The sequence below is a fragment of the Cherax quadricarinatus genome, chromosome 3, assembly GCF_038502225.1.
Source record: "Cherax quadricarinatus isolate ZL_2023a chromosome 3, ASM3850222v1, whole genome shotgun sequence".
Taxonomy (NCBI): Eukaryota; Metazoa; Arthropoda; class Malacostraca; order Decapoda; family Parastacidae; genus Cherax; species Cherax quadricarinatus.
Window position 1 is genome coordinate 59,445,340 of NC_091294.1, and position 12,028 is coordinate 59,457,367.

The 12,028-nt window shown below is 40.6% G+C and overlaps 1 protein-coding gene across 1 annotated transcript in view; it reads right to left on the bottom strand.

The window, feature by feature from the left end:
• LOC128706178 (neuroglian) overlaps positions 1-12,028 on the bottom strand; it is a gene marked incomplete in the record, with an annotated part of 1,637,481 nt that overhangs the window by 90,162 nt on the left and 1,535,291 nt on the right. Inside the window, 2 exon segments of the mRNA XM_070093335.1 lie at positions 7,631-7,726; positions 9,090-9,229. Coding sequence (XP_069949436.1) covers positions 7,631-7,726; positions 9,090-9,229 — 236 coding nt within the window.

A 12,028-nucleotide genomic window follows, 5' to 3' on the forward strand; every position in this document is an offset into this window, starting at 1 on the left:
AAGAGTTGTCAGTCCTTCAGCCTGCAGAAGAGTTGTCAGTCCTTCCGCCTGAAGAAGAGTTGTCAGTCCTTCAGCCTGCAGAAGAGTTGTCAGTCCTTCAGCCTGGAGAACAGTTGTCAGTCCTTCAGCCTGGAGAACAGTTGTCAGTCTTTCAGCCTGGAGAAGAGCTGTCAGTCCTTCAGCCTGGAGAAGAGTTCAGCTCCATGGAGCTTATGGACTGATTGCCTCAAGATGTGATAAATGGTTTGTAAAACCGAGAAATTGAAGATTGAGACACTTATACAACATATGAGAATCTTTATTAAGGAAACGTTTCGTCACACAGTGGCTTCATCAGTCCAATACAGAGCAGAGAGGGGTAAAGACAGGAGGAGTTTGAGGTAATCATTCCCTCAGCCTGGAATCGAAGTGTTCAGTCCATCACTCCTGTAGAAAGTACCGCATATGACCGGAGATGTGACTTACGTACTTTAGTCTTATGAGTTTAAGTAGGAGGAGGCGGGATCACAGTGGAATCATCCACTAGTGTAAGTAGGTCTTCGTCCAAAGGTTGGACAAGTATTGGAGAATTCCTTGTATCAAGTTCCCATGATGCTGCAGTGTCTGACAGAAATGCTAAATGTTTTTGATTGCATCTCTTTACCTCATCACTTACGCTGCCTTGAGGACATACTCTGTATTTGACTGGTAAGTGAAAAGGACACAAATGCAACTAATGTTACATTTTAATGTGGCAACGTTTCGCTCTCCAGAGGTTTATCAAGCTTGACAAAGCTCCTGGAGAGCGAAACGTTGCCACAACAAAACGTCACATTAGTTGCATTTGTGTCCTTTTACTTAACACATTGTCGGTAATTCTACCAATATTAATACAAACAGTACTTGACTGAAGAAACCTAACGTGTAAATGGAACTTTCCAAACACAAAGATACCCAACTGTTGCACATGTGTCTTACTCAGCACATCACGAATAACTCGCACTTTAGAGAGGAAACTTAAGACGACGTTTCGATCCCTTCCGAACCATTATCATTTCACTACAGACTTGATAGTTATCCAGGAGGAACTTCAGACCTCACCTTATCCTTCCTCAACAAATTACGAACTACATGTTAAGTAGACTATATTGATTAATGGAAAGCACAAGCTGTCTCTCTGTTTTTCCAAGATTATAATATTTGTGTCGCCCTGAATATGAGCAAATAATATCTACAGTGTCTGTTTAAAAAAAAAAAAAAATACGGAAAAGATTCCGAGACAAAAATGTTTCAGAGAATTCTGGGAATTTCCAGGACCAAGTGAGTGATGGAAATGCTGGACAACAGAGTAAATAAAAGTGAGAAATAGTTTACTAAACTTAAAACACTCACTTAAATTATTATTTAATCTACAGAACGAACTTAAGATGTTATATAAACTATAGAACGAACTTAAGGTGTTTAAACTAGCTGTACATGAATATGCCTGAGGATATTAACCACAAGACACATGTGTTGGTTAACACATGTGTTGACGGCCATGATCACAGCTCTAATTCCCCGGATCAAGACCTCTTGATCCTGGGAATTACATCTACCCTCCACTGCCTTGGATCAAAAGTGACAGCGTCCCCTTCCTCAATCTCTGTATGATCCTTACAGGTTTAGTGGGAAATCTGAGCACTCATCTTTGGTCCAAGAAAAGGGATCAAGAGCCCTTCAGCAGCATGAAGAACATTCAGAGATGAACGTGAAGAACATTACCCAGAGATGAACATGAAGAACAATTCTCAGGGATGAACGTGTGGAGAAAATTCTCCAGTTGAGGGGGGGTTATCTCTCAGCCCTCTTAGCCCCCCATCAGCCCCTCTGTAGGATTAGCCCTCCCAGCAGGGGTAAGTTGACTCCTTCCTCGCAAACAGTTTTATGAGGAACATATCTACAGTGCTCGTTACGGCATTATGCCGGGTGAGCGCCCCGGCATAATGCCGTGACGAGCACTGTATGTACCATGGCGTCACAAAGCACGCCTTCCTCTCCTTGCTAGAGTTCTTGATCAACTACACAGTGAGGGTTAAGAGAGTAATTACTCTTTTCTCCACAGCAGGAAAATTAAGAGTAAACCTGCGCCCTACTTATCTACAAGTTGGGACTATTATGTCTTCTAGTACACAGCTAAACAATAAGGAAACAACCACCTTGTGTTATTCCTTGTTGCAATGTGTAGTAAGGAAGAGATACACAGCTGAACTCAGCAGTTCTGTTGTGCGGACGATGAACTGGTGGGCGTTGGGCAGGGCGACAAGCTAGGCGGAATTCAGATATCAGAGCGTGAACACGTCAATAATCTCCCGCTGAGAACAAAGAAAATAAAGACTTTATGAGGTAAACTCTGAAATACAGTCGATCTCCACTAGGTAAACTAGTGTTAAACTCTGAAATACTGTCAATCTCCACTAGGAAAACTAGTGTTAAACTTTGAAATACTGTCAATCTCCACTATAAAAACTAATGTTAAAAAAAACACGAGTGTATAATCCGTGGTATAATCCCGATAACGTGTAAAAGTTTGTGCCGCGTTATGCATTCAGGTGTTATGAACCAAGAGACAAGATGTCATCCTATCGCTTAACGAATGACCAAAGTGACTCCCTATGAACGAGTGAGGACAATGTAACTACGCATCTGTAGTAGCCTACTCAAGGCAACGATACCAGGATCACATCTTCCCTACAAGAAACTAGGGGAAACTGGGTCAGTTACAATACCCAGGTAAGTCCAGCAACTAGCTACTAGCTGCAGCTAGTAGGTAGAGGTGTGACTTGACAGGAATTGCCAATAGATCCCATGACGCGCGGGTGATTCACCCAAACCAAGTAAATATCACTACGCATTTCAGATGATAGTGAAATGCTGAGATATATGCTCCTTCTGGGCAAATTATATAAATAACTCCCTTGTTAATCAACATCAGAAGGGATTTCCAAGGCGAGGCTGCTGGACACCAGTTCCCTGAATTAAGCCTGAATGCCTTCCATCCCCCCATAGGCGCTGTATAATCCTACGGGTTTAGTGCTGCTGTTAAAAGATAACTACCACTTGTCTTAAGTTTGTTTCATACAGGAAAGTGTACTTATCTAGCCAGTTCTCCACAGAACGTGAAGAACATTATCCATAGAAGAACGTGAAGAACAGTACTCAGATGAATGTAAAGAACATTACCATTAAGAGTGCATTTCAACACAGATTTGAGGGAATTTCGCCCTAATATAATTATAAGAATCATTACATTCACTTACCGAAGATGGTGTTACGTTCTATGTACAACTTAAGCTATCATGCAGAGTGGAGGCGTGAGTGTGCTCCTGCTACCACCAGAACCACGGCATTAAACCCGTGAGGGCCAGTTAGTGCTGGGTCAGTGAGCAATGACGACACACTGTGTTAAATATCATGATGACTGATGCACCGTGCGTTCCTTCAAGCAGTGGAGACACACGGTGTAAACTACATCATTTAATAGTTACACCGTGTGTTATTGAAAGCAGTGCAGACACAGTGTGAACTACATTATTTGATAGTTACACCATGTGTTCCTTCAAGCAGTGGAGACACACAGTGTGAACTACATTTGATAGTTACACCGTGTGTTCCTTCAAGCAATGGAGACGCACAGTGTGAACTACATTTGATAGTTACACCGTGTGTTCCTTCAAGCAGTGGAGACACACAGTGTGAACTACATTTGATAGTTACACCGTGCGTTCCTTCAAGCAGTGGAGACACACAGTGTGAACTACATTTGATAGTTACACCGTGCGTTTCTTCAAGCAGTGGAGACACACAGTGTGAACTACATTTGATAGTTACACCGTGTGTTCCTTCAAGAAATGGAGACACACAGTGTGAACTACATTTGATAGTTACACCGTGCGTTCCTTCAAGCAGTGGAGACACACAGTGTGAACTACATTAGATAGTTACACCGTGTGTTCCTTCAAGAAATGGAGACACACAGTGTGAACTACATTTGATAGTTACACCGTGCGTTCCTTCAAGCAGTGGAGACACACAGTGTGAACTACATTTGATAGTTACACCGTGCGTTTCTTCAAGCAGTGGAGACACACAGTGTGAACTACATTTGATAGTTACACCGTGTGTTCCTTCAAGAAATGGAGACACACAGTGTGAACTACATTTGATAGTTACACCGTGCGTTCCTTCAAGCAGTGGAGACACACAGTGTGAACTACATTAGATAGTTACACCGTGTGTTCCTTCAAGAAATGGAGACACACAGTGTGAACTACATTTGATAGTTACACCGTGCGTTCCTTCAAGAAATGGAGACACACAGTGTGAACTACATTTGATAGTTACACCGTGCGTTCCTTCAAGCAGTGGAGACACACAGTGTGAACTACATTAGATAGTTACACCGTGTGTTCCTTCAAGAAATGGAGACACACAGTGTGAACTACATTTGATAGTTACACCGTGCGTTCCTTCAAGCAGTGGAGACACACAGTGTGAACTACATTTGATAGTTACACCGTGCGTTCCTTCAAGCAGTGGAGACACACAGTGTGAACTACATTTGATAGTTACACCGTGCGTTCCTTCAAGCAGTGGAGACACACAGTGTGAACTACATTTGATAGTTACACCGTGCATTCCTTCAAGAAATAGAGACACACAGTGTGAACTACATCATTTGATAGTTACACCGTGTGTTCCTTTAAGCAGTGGAGACACACGGTGTGACCTACTTCATCTGATAGTTACACCATGTGTTCATTTAAGCAGTGGAGACACACGGTGTGAACTACATAATTTGACAGTTACACTGTGTCTTCCTTAAAGCAGTGGAGATACACGGTGTGACCTACTTCATCTGATAGTTACACCATGTGTTCCTTTAAGCAGTGGAGACACACGGTGTGAACTCCATAATTTGACAGTTACACTGTGTGTTCCTTCAAGCAGTGGAGATACACGGTGTAAACTACATCATTTGATAGTTACACCGTGCGTTCCCTCAAGCAGTGGAGACACACGGTGTGACCTACTTCATCTGATAGTTACACCATGTGTTCCTTTAAGCAGTGGAGACACACAGCGTGAGCTACATTTGATGGTTACACCGTGCGTTCCTTCAAGCAGTGGAGACACACAGTGTGAACTACACAACTTAATAGTTACACCGTGTGTTCCTTCAATGAAGACACACAGTGTCAACTACATCACTTAATAGTTGCACCGTGTGTTCCTTCAAACAGTGAAGACGCACAGTGTCAACTACATCACTTAATAGTTACACCGTGTGTTCCTTCAAACAGTGAAGACACACAGTGTCAACTACATCACTTAATAGTTACACCGTGTGTTCCTTCAAACAGTGAAGACGCACAGTGTCAACTACATCACTTAATAGTTACACCGTGTGTTCCTTCAAACAGTGAAGACACACAGTGTCAACTACATCACTTAATAGTTACACCGTGTGTTCCTTCAAACAGTGAAGACACACAGTGTCAACTACATCACTTAATAGTTACACCGTGTGTTCCTTCAAACAGTGAAGACACACAGTGTCAACTACATCACTTAATAGTTACACCGTGTGTTCCTTCAAACAGTGAAGACACACAGTGTCAACTACATAATAGTTACACCGTGTGTTCAAGCAGCGGAGAGAGAGAGTGTGAACAACGTGACCCGCCACCACGGTATGAACATAAACAAGCCTCCTACCTCCCGGACAAGTCCACGATGTGTACACTAGACTCCCTGCAACAACAACCATAATGCCAGAAATTATTCCAAACAAAAACCGAAAAATCAACGTTGTGTATTAGTGAACTCAGTCAAGTATAAACGGAAAATAATATAACTTAAAATGAATTGTGGGAGATCATGCAACATCTGGAGGAAGTTACGCACGCACGCACACACACACACACACACACACACACACACACACACACACACACACACACACACACACTCGTTTCACATCCTCACTCCATGATATATAAGTTTATTGCACCTCAGTCACGTTGTTACACATAATTAGGTAAATAATAATAATAATAATAATAATAATAATAATAATAATAATAATAATAATAATAATAATAATAATAATAATAATAATAATAATAATAATAACCTACAAAATTAGAAAAAATATTAAACTGAAGACAGGAATTAATTTAGTTCATTTTGCATACCATTTGTTTATTATGGGCGTGTGTGGGACTCTCGTGTACCTCACAGCAACGACTTACTCTCAGTGTTCAATTAAATACCCTGAAAGTTACTCGTGGATGATTTTCAGAGACTCTGGAAGTGCTTGTGTCATCTCAGTGGCAAGAATGTCTTAATATATGAAATTTTAGCCTACACGCTTATCAATACAATAATTTGCTTTTAACATTCACCCTATTTAATGCAATAATCTGTATCATACACCAGTTATGAAAACTGAGAGTATACGGACTATTTAAGAAGTTTAACTTGCAAACTTAAATAGTGGACATAAACACTGCCACGATATTGAACTTAAACACTACTTTGATAATGGACATAAATACAATTTTGATATTGGACAAAAGCAGTACTTAGATACTGGACATCAACACTACTCAGATACCGACACAAACTCTACTTTGATTCCGAACAGTCTTATCAAAAACAATTTACTCTATCACTTGCTTTGCACACACTTCACTAGTGACAAATCTTCCCTCTTGTAAACTTGTCCTTGTGAGCCCCCCCATTACCTCTTGCAGAGATCCACTTTCTTGTTAAAACAATCCATTCTCTTCTCTATAATACTGGTATTGACGAGCACACACATGGGGACATCTTTCCAGAATGGATCATCCAGTTATTATCACATCTAGCATAATACGTACACACCAGCCAGTAGTCTGTTAGTATTACCATCATACTGGCCAGGGAGTCTCGTAATATGACACACTGGCCAGGGAGTCTCGTAATATGACACACTGGCCAGGGAGTCTCGCAATATGACACACTGGCCAGGGAGTCTCGTAATATGACACACTGGCCAGGGAGTCTCGCAATATGACACACTGGCCAGGTATCCTCTAAGCAAGACACAACATATTAATACACTAACCAAGCCTACACTGCCCAGATTGTCATAAGCGTAAGAATGCTAACACATGCACAGCTCATTGTTTATTTTAAGATGCAAAGTAAACTGGACCATTTTAAACATAAACATTGATTTTACTTCATCTACAGATGTTAGAATTTGGTTAATGATTACTGCAAATATTCAACTAATGATTTCACGCACTAGTGTACGGACACACATAATTAAATTCAAACACGGGGTGAGCACACACACACGTGTGAAGTACGCATGCACACACACACACACACACACACACACACACACACACACACACACACACGTGTGAAGTACGCATGCACGCACACACACACACGTGTGAAGTACGCATGCACACACACACACACACACACACACACACACACACACACACACACGTGTGAACTACTCATGCACACACACACACGTATGAACTACGCATGCACACACACACGCACACACACACACACACACACACACACATGCGTGAAATACAGCGCCTACGGCAGATCGAGGGATATAAGAGGATCTGTATGAGGCTCATCCTCCAGCATCTGCAGTCCTCCTTCCTCGTCCTCAACCAGGTACACATGGCGCTCGCTGTAGAGAACTCTAGTCAACACCTGCAAGCTTCAACACTTCTTAATTCACACCTACACCTGCACTTACACTCTCAGTTAGTAACTTGTCTCACTTATCAATACATCTGTAATCCAGTACGTCAAATTGCCTCACACCTATACTTACACTTACATTCCTGTACAATAACTTGCCTCACACATACATTTGCACACCTTGACAGACGATCCTGCCTCTCACACTTGCTCTGAGTGTCCTACACAACGACCTTCACACATACAACTGTCTTCCGCTTAACCTTGTAGTGGAAGGCTCAAAGCCAGCCTGTGTTCACTCAAAGCCAGCCTGTGTTCACTCAAAAATCCATCGTGTTAGAAAAATAATCCTATTTTCAGGTCGACTTTGTATTACCTAATAATAAAATATCGATATAACAGAATATTCCTGGTCTCTTTAAATCTCATCCTTCGCGCCTACGACACATACTGATCAGTCCTCAATACATGTCAGCCTAAAACTTCCCTACCCAGTGTCTTAACATCGCAGATTGCCTTAGTCTTCTGTTGTACTCTCTACGAGCTTATCAGTTTGATAGTCTTTGAATGATTTCAGAAATCTTCTTTCAGTTTCCAGTCAAAACTGGAGCTGCGTTTTCTTATACGTTCAGGGCTGTCCTTTCTAACCCGAGCGAGAGCATTTATTGACACTTATGCCCTTCTGCAGCGACCTCTACAGTCATCTGACTGATGTGTTCCTCACACTTTGCAGACCTCCCCTCACTCCTGCAGGTCTCACTGCCTTCTCTTCACTCCTGTATCTCTCACATGCTTCTACTCACCTTCAGCATCTCTCACACGTCTCTCCAAACGTCCAGCACCTCTCACACATCTCTCCAGGCTTCCAGCATCTCTCGCACGTCTCTCCACGCTTCCAGCGTCTCTCACACACCTCTCCAGGCTTCCAGCATCTCTCACACACCTCTCCAGGCTTCCAACATCTTTCACACACCTCTCCAGGTTTCCAGCATCTTTCACACACCTCTCCAGGCTCTCAGTGTTCATACTTCTCACAGTCACAAGAGTTTACACAGTTATCAACTGATGTTGTCACTGGTGCAGCTACACTATCACCTTGTTCATCAACACTGATCAGTATCACTAATTATTCAGCTCTTCATTCTTTCCTTTCTCTCTTAGTTCACCAGAATTGGAACCGCATACTTTTTATTAAATGAAATCAATATGTATAAATTACCTCTACTAAAAGAACTTAAATTTAAGTAGTAATATAAATAAATTAATTTTGTCTTTAAATCATAACCAAGTCAACATAAGGAAAGCTCGGTGTGTGTGTGTGTGTGTGTGTGTGTGTGTGGACGCCACACCTGGTAGCAGAGGAGGCAGCACAGGCGTAGAGAGCGTCTTCTGAAGCATCCTCAGGAGTAACGTAGCTGAACCACAGAGTACCTTCCTCGTCCACCGTCAGGCGGGGAGAGTTCAGACTTCGCAGACCACCGTCAGACGTCTGCAACAACATCAACAATATAGCTTATATTTCACACACAAAACTAAAGATATTGACAAGTTTATAATACAGTCGCTAGAGCTGGAAAAAAAAACACGCTTGTGTTTGCTTCGTTTATTTGGATGGATCTTAACTCCTGGTCTCACCTCTCAAGTTTCATAGACGCCATTACTGGATCCTTCCCTCTTCCAACACATAACACTGGTCTGCATGATTTTTTGTATTGGCTCTATGGTATCTTTCTCGGAATATATATGGAAAATATTGATACATTGTTTTTTTTATTCATCTCTATCACATCAGGTTGTCAAGTTATACGGAAACGTTACTTTTCTCTTTTCGTATAAAATAAGCAAATGAGAAAGTGGATACACCAAGTATCCCTGTTTTCTGTGTGTTTGGGATAGTAGGGCAGACAACCAGCACTATGAACAAAAAGACGGCCACCAAGAACCAGCTTCTTTGGGAGTCAAAGTTTCCTTGTATAAGTGAAGGCAAGGTAAAGACAGGAATCTTTGTTGGCTCTCAGATTCGGGAATTGATGTAGGACAAGCATTTTGATGAAGCATTAGCAGGTGTCGAGGTGAATGCCTGGTTTTCATTCAAGCAGATTGTCCACAACTTTCTGGGAAACAGGCGCTCTCCCGAATATGAAAAAATGATCCAAGACCTGATTTCAAGTTTCCAACAACTTGGGTCTGGAATGAGTGTGAAGATGCATTTTTTGCACTCACATCTTGACTATTTTCCCAACAATTGTGGGAACTACAGTGAGGAACAGGGAGAGAGGTTCCATCAGGATATCTGGAAACTCGATACCAGGGCAAATGGAATGTCAACATGATGGTGGATTACTGCTGGTCATTGGAACGTAATGGTCTCGATGCACAGCACAAACGAAAATCAAAGTGGTCCTCTTTCCTTTGATTCAATATATAGGCCAACCATTAGGAGGATATTTTTTAAATAAAATCATTTGATTTGATTCATGTTGATTTAGAATTTATATGTTCTTAAAACTAACAGAATGTGCTTTTCCATGATGACTTGCCTAATTTTAATAAATTACCAATTTATTAAAAATTCACATTTTTTATTATCATTAGTTTATGTTTTATTTAAAAATTCTTACAAGATAGAGCAAAATGGTTTAGATATTAACAATCAGCAGCCCAAGAATATGTAAGATTGCAACCATGAATAAAAATAAAAATGAAAAACATTCCAAATACAGCCCAAAAAATAATCTTTCTAAGTTCTTCTGCTTGCTTCCTCGTATTTTCTTTCTTCTATACTATATATTTCTCCTACGATCTTTATCTCCTTTACGTTGTCTTCCCTGAAGCTCAGGTTAAACCACGAGCGCTCTCTGTCCATCGTGTTTTACTTATGTCTGGCGATAATCTTTCTTTGACGTCACATATTGTTGAGTCTTTTCATCATTTCATAGGTGACTTCCCTTCCAGTTCCCTTTTCCAGTATACTTCTCACAATAAATTTTTCATACCTCCATGATCTCCTCAAGCACTCTGACTCTCCTCTTCTTCAATGGTTCTCTTAAGCTCCATTTGTACAAGAAAATAAAAGCTTAACATGGTATTATCACTTGTACTTAGCTGAACAATATATTCAGTTTTTTCCTCTATCTGATTCATTTGAGTGAACATCTAGTCATGTCTTGCCGGTTTATTTCCACTTCATAAAGTTGTATATACTTCTTATATTAGTTGTGCTCTCGACTTTTTTGTTCCCTCTCCCTCGCAGTCCCAGTTTTCCCGTCAGTTTCTTTAAGAGTTAAATCCTCCATAAACAAGATCTTTGTTGTTGCTCTGCCAACTCTCTGTCGTTTACCTTACACTTCATCCTCAGCTTCCTGTTATTCTGGCTCTCCTTTCATTAATATATCTATTATATAGTCTTCGAATTCCTCGAAGTTTATTTTTTTTAGACCCATAAATCTCCAATGAATCTTTACCACAAGTGCCTGTACTCCTTCCTGTGTTCTCAATTATCTCATCATGTGGTATCACTCTGGGAAAATTATATTTGTTAATGCAATTGATTTTCATCTTTTGTGATTAATGTGATGACTGTGGTTACTTTTTTCAAGCAGAAGATTACAAGGAAAATAGCAATAAAAATCTAGAATATGAATTACACGAGAGGTGCATAAGAAATAGTGAATTTGTACATTTTATTATAGAGCTGAACTGGATGAAATATTTTTTAAACCACATCTTCTTCTAAGGATTGAATGATCCAAGAAAGTCCACGTTCATCATCATTCATTCAGTAAATGTTTTGCCAGAAGTGCGCAGATATCACGATTCAGAGGAACCCCCGAAGTGCAACATCTCCATAAACATTAGTTTATGATTAAAAAAAATGTGACAATAGAGAGTGAAACGCTGTGGTTGTCAGAGTTTGTTAAGGTTACCTGTACATGTGGCACAGTAGTGTAGCAACATCAAAACGGAACGAGACACTGTAAACTTGATAGAGAGGAGAGTTAATACACTCTCTGGAGTTATAACTTAGACTTGTACAAAATACAAGAAATCACAATATTACTGTTGTTGCTGTTGCTAAATTTAATTATAACTCAAGAAAATATGCAGTATTTGCTTTCTAAAATAGTAAAAATGAAAATGTATTGATACCTGACTCCTGCAACAACCTTTCATGGAGTAAATATTGAAAATGGAGTGTCAGTTCTGGCCTGATATATGTAGTGTGTATGGGAACATGTTGAAGCTCAGGCTGAGTGCAGCCACTCAATAAACTCGTATATTCCAGCAA